This window comes from Camelus ferus, chromosome 32 (genome assembly GCF_009834535.1).
Source record: "Camelus ferus isolate YT-003-E chromosome 32, BCGSAC_Cfer_1.0, whole genome shotgun sequence".
NCBI lineage: Eukaryota > Metazoa > Chordata > Mammalia > Artiodactyla > Camelidae > Camelus > Camelus ferus.
The window spans coordinates 8,577,223-8,592,269 of NC_045727.1; the positions used below are offsets into that span (position 1 = coordinate 8,577,223).

General features: G+C 39.1%; 1 protein-coding gene across 1 annotated transcript in view; it reads left to right on the plus strand.

Annotated features, from left to right (window-relative positions):
- MED13L (mediator complex subunit 13L) overlaps positions 1-15,047 on the plus strand; it is a 254,112-nt gene that overhangs the window by 208,211 nt on the left and 30,854 nt on the right. The window contains 7 exon segments of the mRNA XM_032471688.1: positions 2,251-2,982; positions 3,635-3,863; positions 4,856-4,958; positions 5,275-5,399; positions 7,239-7,338; positions 12,363-12,583; positions 12,814-13,019. Coding sequence (XP_032327579.1) covers positions 2,251-2,982; positions 3,635-3,863; positions 4,856-4,958; positions 5,275-5,399; positions 7,239-7,338; positions 12,363-12,583; positions 12,814-13,019 — 1,716 coding nt within the window.

Genomic DNA, 15,047 nt, shown 5'->3' on the forward strand with positions numbered 1-15,047 from the left:
CTATTAATACTGATTTCTAAACAGCTTACAGCTGTTAAGGGAGTACATAGGATAAAAATTTGAGTATTTAACTTCACTTGTGTCATCTTATTTTTCCTGCTCTTTTCCTTAATCTAGGTTTTTTTTCACTTAAAAAAAAACCGTTTAACTGATTTCTGTTTCATTTGCTACCTTGAATTATTTTTACCTGAAGTGTAAATAAATAAATAACACTTTTTCTTTTGTCCTGTGGAGTTACTGCTCTATTTCCTCATGAAATTCTTAGAGCCTTCAGGTCTTTTTTGTAGCTATGCCTTCCATTCCATTGACTTGTAAATATTTATCTCTAGACCTGACCTCTCACATGTACTTTCTAGTCTTGTATTTTGGGGAGTGCTTTTAAAATATATTCTTAATATTGACATATTTGTTTCCTGACAAACCAGGTACCCTACTGAAGTCATTTTGTCACAATTTTTCCCTTCTCAGCCTAGAAACTATCATTTGAATTTTTTTCTTAATTTTCTAGATCAGTTATATCATTGTATATCATGGTGGCTTCCTTTGAAATGTCTGTCATTCTGCCTTCCTCATCCGTTTGGTCACCATGTGTTTCTACGCTATTTGGGCCTGCTTCTGGTTCCTTCCCACCAACCAGCCTCCCATATAATTAGCCTTCTGAGCCTGATCTGCCTGTTGCCTGCTTCAGCAAGGTCCCTTACCTGTTCACAGATATGCAGTGATGGTCTATTACTTACTGGTGTATCCCTAATTCTAACCATTCCACAATGTAGCTGAGTCATTAAATGCAATAGAAAAGTGGCTTCATAAGATTATCCACTTTGCAAAAGGTCCTTACACTAAAGAGGCTGCCATAAAATATCCATCAAAGGACTAGTGTAGTTAAATACTTTCTTGAGAAAATCCAAATCAAAAAGTTTTATGTAAAGATTTTTAGAGCTTAGATCTTAAAATAAGTACCCTGAGAAGATATAATCGAGATAGTTTCAGATGAGACATTCATCTCTTACTGTGGTACTTTGCCCTGGAGATTTAAAGCCCAATTTTTGCTTTATTGACAATAGCCTTATGCATAGGCAACCTTCTTCAGTGTCAGGACTTTTTTTTTTTTTAAAGAGTGGCGAAGACTTTGGCAAGAGTGTTTTCAGATTATCTACTGCGGGATTACCAAACCCACTGTGGAATGGTCCACTCCTCACACTATTTAATGGCCTTATGGGGCAGGGTGGCCATCCTGCTGTCCCACTAAACCATCCCATTATGCCACACAAATCCGTTTTACTGCCCACTAGGGCATCGTTCAGTGCAATGCAGCAGTAATTTAATCCCACCCTAGTGGCCTCAGAGAGTTACTGCTACACCGGCAGGAGAGCTTACATTTTTTGCTGGGAATGATTTATATATTGGGAGGAACTGGCCGACCTGCTGTATAACTCTTTTGCACAGAGTAAAGCTAGTAGGCCTTACTGAGCAGTTTCTCACACCCACGCTTGCCAAGACGTGTGTTAGGATGTGAGCAGACTTGCTGTTCCTGCTTAGATAGTACAAATGCATTTGTGTGTGTGTTGTTCTAATATTGACTTATAGCCTCTTTATTTCTGCCTCATTTTAACATGTTTCTGAAAGATCCAAAATTGTCCTTTATCCCTTCTTTCTTAGATAATAGTGGCATGTAAAGATCCTAGTGTATTTATCCTGTTAAATATTCTTAGGATTGAGCCTTCTTTTCTTAGTTTCACACTTTGCAGGAGAGTTACATAGTTGTCTTACTCTTGATTTATAGCATTGTAAGCGTTTATAAACCACTGTATACTAGAGTTAGTAGAGTGTGGTAAAATAGAAATTGGAAGTGTTTTTGGGTTCTCTTCTTGGCAGATGATGTCTTTACTCTTGGTTTTAAAATGCAGTATGAAGAAATTACCTGAGGGCCCCCCCCCCAAATTTGAAAGATTTGGGGATTTTTCAAATTAGTATGTTTGTAGAGTTTAGCAGTATATTAATTGATATTTCTTAATTTGCTCTTTTATCTGCTTAACTTGTGTGTGATGAGTTCATCATTTTCTCTCAGGGTGTGTTGCAATTTTTTGTCATGATGTATGTATTTAACACCTGGAGTCCATTTTGATGTATTAACACACATAATGTGTACTTTAAAAGACATAACCTTGTCAGAGGCATCTCTTTGGTAATAGAAAAATGAGGTTATTTTCATCTGAGTTATTTACTGACTTATTTGAATTCTTATTTCAGGCATAAACTTTTAAAACGTTGTGCAGTAGGACCCAGTCGACCTCCCACAGTATCACAACCAGGGTTCAGTGCAGGACCATCATCATCTTCATCTTTACCACCTCCTGCTTCTTCTAAGCACAAAACGACAGAAAGACAAGAGAAAGGAGACAAGTTGCAAAAGAGACCCTTGATACCATTTCACCACAGGCCCTCTGTGGCCGAAGAGTTATGCATGGAACAAGACACACCAGGGCAGAAGCTGGGGTTGGCAGGGATAGACTCCTCCTTAGAGGTGTCTAGCAGTAGGAAGTATGATAAGCAAATGGCTGTGCCTTCCAGAAATACAAGCAAGCAAATGAATCTGAATCCTATGGATTCACCTCATTCCCCTATTTCCCCTCTGCCGCCAACACTCAGCCCTCAGCCACGAGGTCAGGAAACAGAGAGTCTGGACCCACCATCTGTCCCTGTGAACCCAGCCCTCTATGGAAACGGGCTAGAACTCCAGCAGTTGTCTAGCCTGGACGACAGAACTGTCCTCGTAGGCCAAAGACTGCCTCTGATGGCAGAGGTCAGTGAGACCGCCTTATATTGTGGGATTAGGCCCTCAAACCCCGAGTCATCAGAGAAGTGGTGGCATAGTTACCATCTCCCATCCATTGACGATGCTGAGTTCCGGCCTCCAGAGCTCCAGGGTGAGAGATGTGATGCCAAAATGGAGGTAAACTCAGAGAGCACTGCATTGCAAAGGTAAGGCGACTCTCTGCACCATCCACCTGATCGCCCACCGGGAGGCCAGGGTTGTAGGTTCCCAAGGGTCAGGGGCTTCCCTTGTCTTTTGTCCCTGCTACAACTTCAGATCCAAAATGAAAGAGGCTTTTGTTCACCATTCTAGACTCTACATTTGGAAAATGTTTAAAAGTCAAGTGCTTTGTCATGAGGTTTAACACATGTCATTATTTAAATGCTGGCATATAAAGGTTTCAGAGTGCTTTCTGATCTATCCATTATTCTAAACAGTTTACATAGATTATCTCATTTAATCTTTACCACAACTGCATTACTACCTTAATTTCATAGCTGAGAAAGAAACTAGGGTCATGCAGTTAGTAAATGACACAGATGGAATTTGAACTTGGACAGTTTGTCTTCAGAGTCCATCTGTGCTCTAAAGTGGAATCCATGGAATCAGAGACAAAAGCCTATGTTCTTGACAGAATCTACTAAGTTTTATTTAATTGTGACTATAATCTCTAAAATTCACTTGTAGGTGAATTTTCAGGGTTTTTTGTTAATGTTTAGTTTAAGCTTTACAAGTGCTTTAAATTGTAAATGTTGCTTTTTTAAAAGTGTAACCTTTTTACTTTATCTTGCTTAAATTGTCATTTATTTTCCCTTTCAGACTCTTAGCACAACCTAACAAACGGTTTAAAATCTGGCAAGACAAGCAGCCCCAGATGCAGCCACTCCACTTCCTCGATCCGACGATGCCTCTATCACAACAACCTGGAGACAGTTTGGGCGAAGTCAATGACCCATATACCTTTGAGGACGGTGACATAAAATACATCTTTACAGCAAACAAGAAATGCAAACAAGGGACAGAGAAAGATTCCCTGAAAAAGAATAAGGTACCATTAAACATAGATGGAGTCCAGCCTGGTGTGGGTTTCAGTCTGTGTCAGTACAACACACGTGGGAAGACTTGGAGGCAGATTGTTTGAGATAGTCTTGCCTGATTGCTCTGTCCCCATATTCATGCTCTTGGTACTATTGTATCGAACAGCGTATTGTTCCTTTTTATGTCATGGCTCACCTTTGTTTAAAAGTCAGCTGAACATAAGCGAAGCCTCATATTTTCCAGGCTATAGCTTGTACAGTGCATGTTTCCTCTCATATGCTAATTCTTGTTGGCCTATGCTCCCTACTTACTTCTTTTTAAATTATTATTCCAAAATGCCCAAAATGTAAAGAAAAAATGTTGGTAACTATATCTAGTGTTTACTGAGCGCTCACTGTGTTTACTTTGCCAAGCGCTTTACCTATATATCTCTCCGAATTAATGTCAGCCCTACTCCAAGACTGTGTCAGTATTAATTTTACTAGTTTCATTGTCATAAAAATGAGTACTGGGGGTGTCTGCTGTCTTTAGCTTTAAATTTTAAAACATTCTAAAATACTGGGCCATTTAAAGAGGTATTCTTAAGAATAGAGGAAATAAGACAGTTGCAAGAGGCTAGTATAGTTTAGGAGAATGCTTCTCAGATTCCTTTACAAAGTTCTGTCTAGACCCAGAAATCTTGAACCATAGTTCACCATCCAAAATGTTATATTAAAGGCAGCTTTTAACACATTACAGGCCTGTAATCAAACACCACCAGTACTGTTTAGGCACGAAACCCTGACTGACTCAGATTAAAGGGAAAGTGTGGTAGTATTTGGTTCAGTTTAAATTCAGGGGAAAGGACATATCTTTTATTTCCTTTGGTTGCATAGACCATGGTTTATCATACTTGTGCTCATAACAAGTTCCATTCTACCCTCTAATTCTTTGTGTTCTCCCTCATATTCCACACTTTGGGTTGGTGTTCATGTGTTTTGTTTGGCTGAATTTATTATACAGTCAGAGGATGGATTTGGTACCAAGGATGTCACTACACCAGGTCATTCCACGCCGGTGCCTGAAGGGAAAAATGCCATGTCCCTTTTCAGTTCTACTAAAACAGGTGTGTACCATGATTATTTGCCTCACTTGGATTGTTGCTAAAATAAAATGCAAGGGAGATGCCTCTCTATTTAAAATTATTTTCTTATTGTGATAGCAATAATTTGATCTCATCTTTAATATATTTTTCATAGTCTGTTTTTCAGTTCCTTTCAAAACTGATAAACATATTTGGCAATAATTGTCTCTAAATTTAACTGAAAACATAGGGAAACAATTCACAGGCAGGGCTTGCTCATAAAGATCTGTGTCCTCTCCTCACTCCTTCTCTCTTGACCAAGTTGCTCATTCTGTGCCTTTTGCCTCCTTCCCCACAGATGTCCGGCAGGATAATGCTGCTGGCAGAGCTGGCTCCAGTAGCCTTACTCAAGTGACAGATTTGGCACCTTCCCTTCATGACTTAGACAACATCTTTGATAATTCTGATGATGACGAACTTGGGGTGAGTCTGCCATAGCTACACAAACGAAAAATCACTTAAATGGGCAGATGGGTATCACTGTTGCAGTATACTTCCTCCTGCAAGTGCTCTAATTGACCTGACTCTAAAGACGGTGCACTGCACCTAGGACAGAGTGACAAGCAAGCAGTGTTTAAGTAATAGCTTGAAAGTTAGGTAGGAATCAGACGTCTAAAACTCATTATCATTTTAAATAAAATGTAACTGATTAACAGATACTGTACACCATTAGTATTATAATTTCTTAGAAGATGAGGCGATCATAATGGCCTTGAAGAATGGAACTGACATTAAATGTGGAAAGACTGGATCAGTGAGACGCAGGGATGGGATGTTAGTTTGAGCTTGGAATGAGCCTTGGTTAAGCAACAAGAATGAACTAGATGGGCTTTGAGGGACAGTGAGCAAACCATGCATCTGTTTCCTAAACAGTAAAGATTGATGGGGCTAGGAAGGGTCTGGGCCATCCTTAAGGCTTTGAACTTCAAACTCCACTGGTCACGTGTTCGTCTGAAGGCTGGCGAGTGTGGAACGGACCTGGTAGAAGTGAGTGCCGTTTCCCATCAGTCTGATACACACAAAGCAGGAGTACTATTTGCACTGGAGATCCTTTTTGAACTTGACTGTCTCCATAAAGCCATGCATCACCTAGGATTGGTTTTAATGATCTTGAGGGTAGTTTAGATGCTTTGGTGATGGTGGGAAGACGGTAAAGGAGTCAAAAAGAAGTAGAGATGTGAGAAAAGGAAAAAGCAAGTTACGGTTCACAGCCGTCATCCCTAGTGGTTGCTGTCTAGCCTCTGAGTCATTCTGCTTACTCTCTGTGTGAGCTGTGAATTACTGGTGGACTAAGAGAAGAAATGTTTACTTTTTTTTTTTTTAATATGTTCTTAGTAATGTTACTGTGCCAGGGAGAATTGGACATTTTTAATCTAATTTTCATTTCTCTGAAATGATTGTTTCTACTTTACTCTGATTTCTAGTCTGACATTTAATCAAAGGAGCAGTTTACCGTAGGGTCATTTTGCTAATTCATCTTATTAGTGACTGGCATTGGGAGGCTGTTGTCCAAGCGTTCATCTCACAAGTCTTTAAATTTAATTTTACATCTCAGATCTATGACATTGAATAATTATGCATAAATAAAGGGCTTTCTATTTCTGAGAATCTTTTTTTTTCCACTTTATTTTGTTTTGCCACCAGTTCATTTGCGCTCTTAAAGATAATCTTGCCTATTAAGAGTCTTAATTTGTTTTGAATAGTAAGTCAAAGAAAAAAGCTTTCCTGTGTGAGACAAGGTTTTGGTTTTTTTTATGCAGATAAACAGTAACTTTAGAAATAAAATTAGGAGATACATACATATGTACATATATATATGTGGTGAAAAATAAAAGAATATTTAGCTTGAGAGGACTTGAGGTCATCTCTTTTAGCTGCCTGCTTCCAAACAGAAGGAAAACCAGACTGATAGCCAATTACTACTCGGAGGCACCACCCTAATGTAATTATTGTGTCCCTAAAACTGCTTCCCTAATGACCTGGGAAGGAAGGAGGATCTGCCAGCTCTGCTTTGATGGCACAGTCTGCCCTCACCAGATCCCTGAAAAGACTCAGTCACTCAGTTTCTCATACTTAATAAGGTTGTAACTGTCTCTTTGATGTCACTGTCTGCTGGTGTTTCTAGAAGTTCACCTGGCGAACACTAAGGAAGCATCTTTATTTTAAAATACCAATAGGCATACACTCTAAGACATACTTGCCTGCTGCCCTACTTGCATGCAAATGCGTTCTTCTGTGTTAATAATAATAATCTGTTCTTAGGCTGTGTCGCCTGCACTGCGCTCGTCAAAAATGCCTACGGTTGGGACAGAAGACCGACCTCTTGGGAAGGATGGAAGAGCTGCTGTTCCTTACCCACCAAGTAAGAAAGGGAGATTGAGCTTCGGCTCAGTACTTACAGCTAATATATAATGTTCTCATACTCAGTGGTGCCTTAACTGAGATTCCCCTCCTTTTTTTTTTTTTTTAATCTTTTTAACAGAATACCAACTATGAATTAAAACTTATATAAATTAGTGTTCCTAAGGTGGCAGGCAGCTAAGAGACCATTTAAATTTGAATTCCTTTTCAAAATAAGAATTAATTTTTATGGTTTAAAATGTGGAAAAACATGCTTTAGGTTTTTTTTTCCCAAATAACCCTTTCCTAGTAGGATACATGCTGCACAGGGGTTTTTCAGAGCGATATTAAAGCTGTAAGAGCTTGTGTAAAATGTTTCAATTTTCATAAATTTAATTCACACAGGATAATGAATATTTGTTTTCTATGGTCCTTTTTCCAATTCATTCTGAAGTTTTTATGTTTCCTTAAAAAAGCAACAAGTTTTTACTATGTATGCAGATAAGAGGAGAAACTTTTTTTTTCTAGTTATTCTTTACCCTAAGAAACATTATTCTACAAGAGAAAAGAAAGTCAGAGTAGCTTATATGGATACTCTGAAGCAGAAACATAATTCCATTGCAAATCATTCTTTAATACCTTCTCATTAACTTCAGCTGGTAATGAGAACAAATTGAGGGGAAAAACCACCATGTCATAGGGATGAGTCAAAAAGTTTTATGAACCTATAAATGTAGTACTGATTTACTCAAATGTAGAAGTGTGAAGTATACAGAGATTGGATTTTGACAGCTTTAGTGGATCCATAGCTTTTTAAAATATGCAAAGCTTTCTCAAGCATGACATGTATGAAAATGAATAATGATAGCCAGCCAGTTTCTGTGGTTTTTTTAATTAAACATTTTTCTTTTTTTATTACTCTGCACTGCAGAATTTTACAAACATGAAACTCACAGATTAAAAGAAACATTATTAAAGTAGAGTCATTTGGAATAGGTCAGATGAATAAATTTTCGCCTTGTATTGAACCAGTTACTCCTGCTTTTTTTTTTTTTTTTTTGACATTAAGTGATACATAGTGATGTTAAGTGTTAGAATGTCCTGATAACTTGTCCAAGATTATTCACTCAGAAGCCATCCTGCTAGTTAATGTCATTGCCTAGTAAAGTATATGGTGTGCTCTCTTCTTTCTCTCATTTTATTCAGAAAGGAATTTTTTCAAAAAGAAGCTACTCAAAATTTTGTTATAAAGTACAGGTTATATGAATTAATGAATCTGAAATACAGCAAAAATATTAACATGAGGAAAATACAGATACACAGGATTCAAGAGGATCTTTTTAACGTGTCTAAGTATGTGTGTATAAATGTGTGTATGGGGACGTATACGTAATATTTCCTCCCAAGACATGACAATGAAAGTAGCATGGCAGGAAGCTCTCATCTCTGCAGTAGCTTAGTGTACGCTGAAGTGGACTGACAGACATAAACATTCCATGTCTGGAGTAGCACCATCCAACGGGGGTGCAAGGTGAGCCACCACTGAGAGCCACATAAGTAATTTTAAGTTTTCTAACAGTTTAAGAAAGTAAAAAGAACCATGTGAAATTAATTATAAGAATATACTTTAGTTAACTCAGTGTATCCAAAACATTGTCATTTTTATACGTAGGCAGTATAAAAATATTGACATACTTTACATTCCTTTTTCGTACCAACTGTTTGGAATGTAGGGTATATTGTATACACGCAGCACACCTCAGGTTGGATGAGCCCTGTTTTGAATGCTCCACAGCCACATATGGCTAGGGGATGCTGTGTTGGATGGCACAGGTCCGTAATTACTCATTTGTGAATGTAATAATGGAGACCACAACACACAATAACAGTGAGGTTTAATTCAGCATTAAGACTGTGTTAAGGGCATATTGTGTTATATTGATAAAAACACAAGTGTTTCTCTTAGGTTTTATTATTAATCAGCTGATTATGAATTTTTGTCTTTGAAAAGCATGTTCAGTTGAAGTATGAGTCTTTGAGGAGGCAAAATGAATGAGTTGGACTCTTGAGTTGGCTTCATTTTATTCTACAAGAAAACATACCGTTTGTCAGGGACTTTGCTAGGTGCTCTGGGGGGGGAAGAAAACCAAGAAGTTGACTGAGAAAGTGATGATGCTTCTGTTGGAAGCGTTGTGCATAAATACTTGAAGTACAGGGTGGGAAACAGTGTCCTTAATGGTGAGTTCCTGCGCAGGTGTAGTGGGTCCTGAGAATAGGCAGGGTGCAAGTAAGTGGAACAGTCTACTTTCTGGAGGACCGGGATGTTTCTGTGGGTTTCTGTTTTCTTTCTGCCTTGCCCACTTTGAGTCCAGTTCCCAGGTTTTTTTCCCTCACAATTTCTTTAGGGTCATCTCTTTTCAGAAATTCCCTGTGACTTAACAGCATTTCCATCTTTTTCTAATCTAACTAGCATTGGGAGGGAGGCCCGGTTATTGCTGACTCTCATCAGTTTCTGAGTGTTTAGGTGTACTTGGCAAAGTGTTCACTTCTGTGCATACATTATGTCATTTAACATGCACCAAAACAATGTGAGGTAGATATTATTCCCATTTTGCAGATGAAGGAATTAAAGCTAGAGAGGTTAACTCCTGAAGAATACCTGATAATAGAATGGTGAAGACCACTTTTTAATGTGAATCTCTGGCAGGTGGAATCTCATTTTATCCATACTTTTTTTGTTATCTTTTACCTTTGATAAAAATGATCAAGGTGGCTGAAGCTTTGAAACCTCAGATAATGTAACACTGTTATGTAGCATCAAAAAAGTTGAGTATCCCTAAGTGGAAAAATCCCTTTATTTCATTTCTTAGAGAAAATTTAAAGACTAATTTAATAAACTAATTTTAGGGCAAAGTTTTGTACCAGAGCCAGAATACTTAAGTGAAGGAAAAGCTAGTCTACGTTCACTATCATGTTAATTCAAAGTGAATTTATGTAGTTTCATTATTTTCCAAATACCTACTTTGTTAGTTAAGATCTATAGTGTGATATGAGTTTGCCGATCCTATGAAGCAGACTTACAGTTTAAAATGCTCCACTTAAAATTAATTTTATATTAAAATTGACCAGTAGCTGCTCTTTGGCTTGGAAAAAGGAACAGGGACTATAAAAGTTAAAGGTGATGAGTGTATTTCAAGTGTAAGCTAACTATATTGAAGTCTTTAAGCTTGTTTTGAAGAAAACTTACTGATCTAGTTGCTGCTACATCTGAAGACCTGTTTTTCAGCCTCGGGACGTACCAGTTACGTAGTACGTCCAGTAGTTCTGTGGTAGTTTCTGGCTTGGCTTGTATCCCTAGCTCTGTGCTCCTTAATGGTACAATACTGTCACAGCAAGAAGGTGCCTTGAAGGTCAACTTGGGGGCTTAGGTTTTCTTTTTCTTTTCTTTCTTTTCTTTCTTTTCTTTTCTTTTCTTTTCTTTTTCTTAGCAGTAGCAGGTACCATTTTTACTAACGACATCTTACACAGAATCCAATTATAGGAAATAAATAGAAGCGGAGCTTCTCTATTGGAAGTGAAAGTTTAGATCTGAAACCCTGTCTGTTGGCCTTGTCCTCCCCTTGTTTTACAGATAAACACCGGAGGCCAAGAGAGGGCAGTGTATTCTGGATTATGTAATTGTTTAACTAGGATATAAGGTAAAAAATCATCTAATCCAAGAGGTTCTCACCTCTCTGCCTCTGTATGGTAGAGGCTCTCCCCTCCCCCCGTAAACAAAGGAAAGAAAGAGAGCCTGGTGGGAATCACACGTCCTGGTCAAGGCTTCCGTTTTAGATGAAGGAACTGAGGCCCTGAGGGAGGAAGTGGCCCGCCCACCGCAGCGCTGTGCTGGGAGCGCCCGGCTGTGAGCCCAGGCCGCTGCTGCTGCCTTTTGGCCTTGCCTTACTCTGACCTGGTCAGAGCAGGACGCACTTGCACTCTGTTGAGTTCTGATTCAGAGCTGGAAATCGTATCTTAGTCCATTTAGTGGTTACTGTTTACCTTTTTAAATGTTGAAGTTGCTAGAAAGAGCAATATAGTTGGAAATTGAGACAAGGGATGTGATTCCAAATCACTGATTTAAACTTGGGCTCCAAATGTTTAAATAAATTTGCTGTACAGGACACCTCCTAGTGGCCAGGTTCCCTAATCACAGTCACAGCTTGCATTTCACTCTGTCCGTTCCTGCTGTGAGAATTAGTGCCTTAATGAGCCCTGTTGATGATGGTTAACCTCAGGTATGTAACAGTGTTTGTTTTAAAGGTTGAGAATCACTATTCTGAGTATTTCTTAAAAGATACCTTTTTTCCTCAGTTGATTTTCACTAAATTGTCTTCTGGTTTTGGATAGGATTATTAATCCTAACAATGAAGTTTCGTTTTAATATCAATTTGAAAAGAGTATGGGACTGTTTCCCAAAAAAGCAGTGAGTATAGTGGATTTATCAAACTAGCTGAGTAATCCTACTACATGTAAACCAGCATTCTGACTCTGAACAATTCTTGTTTTCTGTGATATAAAATGCCTAATGGGTTTTCCATTAAAATCTTCTGTGTAGCATTTGTTACATAATTCTGAAATATTTCATACATACTTGTAAGCAGGGATAGAAGTTTATTTTAATAAAGTGATTATTTCATCAAATTGCTTCCAGCTTCTACTTAGTTCATCTCCTTAGATTTTTCCAGGGAAATCAGTTGTTGAAAGAAAAAAAAAGTATCTTATGTGGACTTTATTCACTTAATTAATGTGAAGCCAAATTATAAAGCATCAAGAAGATAGTGATAAAGTTCCAGAAAGAGTAATTTTCTGCCGATGGCCTTCTTCTCGAGACTTCCATTATTAATATTCTATTATGTAACTGATATGACCAACCATTCAGTTAACTTATTTCTGATGCCAAATCAGGTACCTGGCTATGAACTGGGGTTTTGGGGTGTTTTTTTTTTTTAAAAGAAGTCGGGCCTGTTAAAAGAAATTTTTTATTTTTATTTTTATTTTTTTTAGCAGTTGCAGACCTGCAAAGGATGTTCCCCACCCCTCCTTCTTTGGAACAGCATCCTGCATTTTCTCCTGTGATGAATTATAAAGACGGAATCAGTTCAGAGACAGTGACAGCATTAGGCATGATGGAGAGCCCTATGGTCAGCATGGTTTCAGCACAGCTCACTGAATTCAAAATGGAAGTGGAAGACGGATTAGGAAGTCCCAAGCCAGAGGAGATAAAGGTAATTGCCAGTATATTAATTATACAGAGACAGGGTGGTTTCCAGGCAGATATATGCGTCTTTATCAGTACACCATATACACATAACTTACTGAGAGTTCTCTGAACTAGATCATGAGGTGGGCCACTCGGTATGTTCGGTACATTGTCTTGATTAGTTTAAAATTTTGGCATTGGCATTTTTCTGTTGATCGGACAAGAGGTATATTGAATTACATTTTGTCATCACAGGACTTTTCATATGTGCACAAAGTTCCAACTTTTCAACCCTTCGTGGGATCCTCCATGTTTGCTCCACTAAAGATGTTGCCGAGCCAATGCCTGCTACCTCTGAAGATTCCTGATGCCTGTCTGTTTCGGCCTTCGTGGGCAATCCCTCCTAAAATCGAACAACTGCCCATGCCCCCTGCAGCCACTTTCGTTAGAGACGGCTACAAGTACGTGCTGGGTTGTGTCTAGTCACCTGCCATGTTAAAATGACTTTTATCTTAACTAAATATTCATGTTAAATGATGACAGTAGCATCACATTTGGAACTTTCCTTTATTGGTCATTCATGTTTTTGTGCTTATTTTTGTGTGTTGAAAATGTCATGATTTTTCTAAACTGAATTTTATGTACGTGGAAGAAGTAAGGGCGTTATTTGTATAGAGAACCATGGTGTTCGTGCTCATTAAATGTCAAATCATTGTCCCCAAATCAAGCACTAGATTGGAGTGGGTAATATTTTGGGGGTGATGGTGGTAAATACTTCTAAAATTAAGTATTCACATGATAGTGTCTCTGTTACTGACCCCACACCACGTAAGAAAGCAGCACAGAATGGTGCTGTGATGCAGGGGAAGGAAAAGGATGTATTTTCGTAGCTTGGACGTATTTCATACTGTCCCCCAAAAAGTTCTTATTTCATCGATGTAGAATCTGTCTCCCCTTTGATTAATAATTTCTTAATAAAATAATTAAATTCTATAAAATGGAAGACCACAAACTCAAGTTTCTATCAGGACCAGGTAAGCAATTTGTGGATGAAATGGACGGGACAGAACAAAAGACTTGGCACTGCTGATGCTCGGGGTCACTGTGAGGGACAGTGGGGTGGGCAGGGTCACTGATGAGCTGTCGCATACGCCCATTTAAAGGGGCCTTTGCTGCTCAGCCGCGGTGATTGTTCAGACAGGAGTGTGGGAGGCTGACATCGGGCTTTTAATGTAAATTTTCTTTTAAAATGTTGATAGTTAATCCAGAGTTACATTTTAGGAGCTAAGACAAGTTTGTGATCCAGACCCAGTCTGTAGCTACTTCTCTGTGACCTCATATAAAAATCATCTCGACGAAATCAACTTGAATATTATAAACAGGGTTTATGCTTGGGTATGTGAAGTCCATATTGGAATGAAAACTGACAGAAATGGTTGAAAAGAACCTTAGACTTGGGGACGTTCAGCTATAGAGTCATACCTGCCTTTTTTGTTTAGTCTCTGTGACCTTATGGGTCTTCCCGTCTTTAAAACGGGCTGTGTCGCCCCACCTCCCATGCAAGACTGTGAAAGGCTCTGAGGACTAATGCCTGTGGAATTAGGTGGGACTCACAGCTCACCAGCAGCAGGAACGCGTGTGCGCGGAAGCGCCCTGGACGGGAGGGCTTGGCGTATCTCTGCGCCGGTGGTGCCCTGGCTTACAGGTGCAGCACAGCCAGGCAGGGGTTAGCACGCCACCAGCAAACGGTGCAGCCGCTTCAGAACCTTCCCAGAGCTCAATCTCCCGCACACACAAGATCCTCAAAAAAGTGACCTGTAACCTTTGCCATATGATAGTATCAGTAACAGGTAATTTAGATCATTGTTTGGATCTATTAAATCTATCGTTTGCTATCACTGCCCCTCAATTACTGGTATTCTACACTGGCACTGTCAGTAGAACCTGCTGGGATGTGTCTGCATCTTCCAGTGTGACCTCTGCTACCCCAGGTTGTAGCTGTGTGCCACTTGAAATGTGCCTAGTTGAGACCAGGACTGCAGTTTTAGGTTTTTTTAGGTTAATTTAAATTCAGCACATGGGGCTGGTGGCTACCTCCCTGGACAGCACGGTTCTAGAAATCCTCTTGCTGTGGTCTCCCTCGCCCTGGCCCCTGGCTTTGTCACAGCACACTAGCACTGCGAGTCCTGGCATGTTTGCTGTGAGCTAACTTTTCTTCCTCTTTTTCACTGTTGCATATCCAGCATCTAACCTGGGATTGGTCCTCACTTCACTTTTATTGAATGGAAAAAATCAAGTTAACTATACAAGATAAACCATTTTTACTGCCTAGGGAGCAATTTAATTATTTAGGTTTTCAGTTAATCACCATAGTTCCTTTTCTGATCTGAACTGCAGTAATAGTTTTTGGGTTTTGTTGAACAGGAAGATTTGAAAGGAATCCAATTAGAGTAAAGATCATTATTACATACTTAGTATTTTGGTCTCTG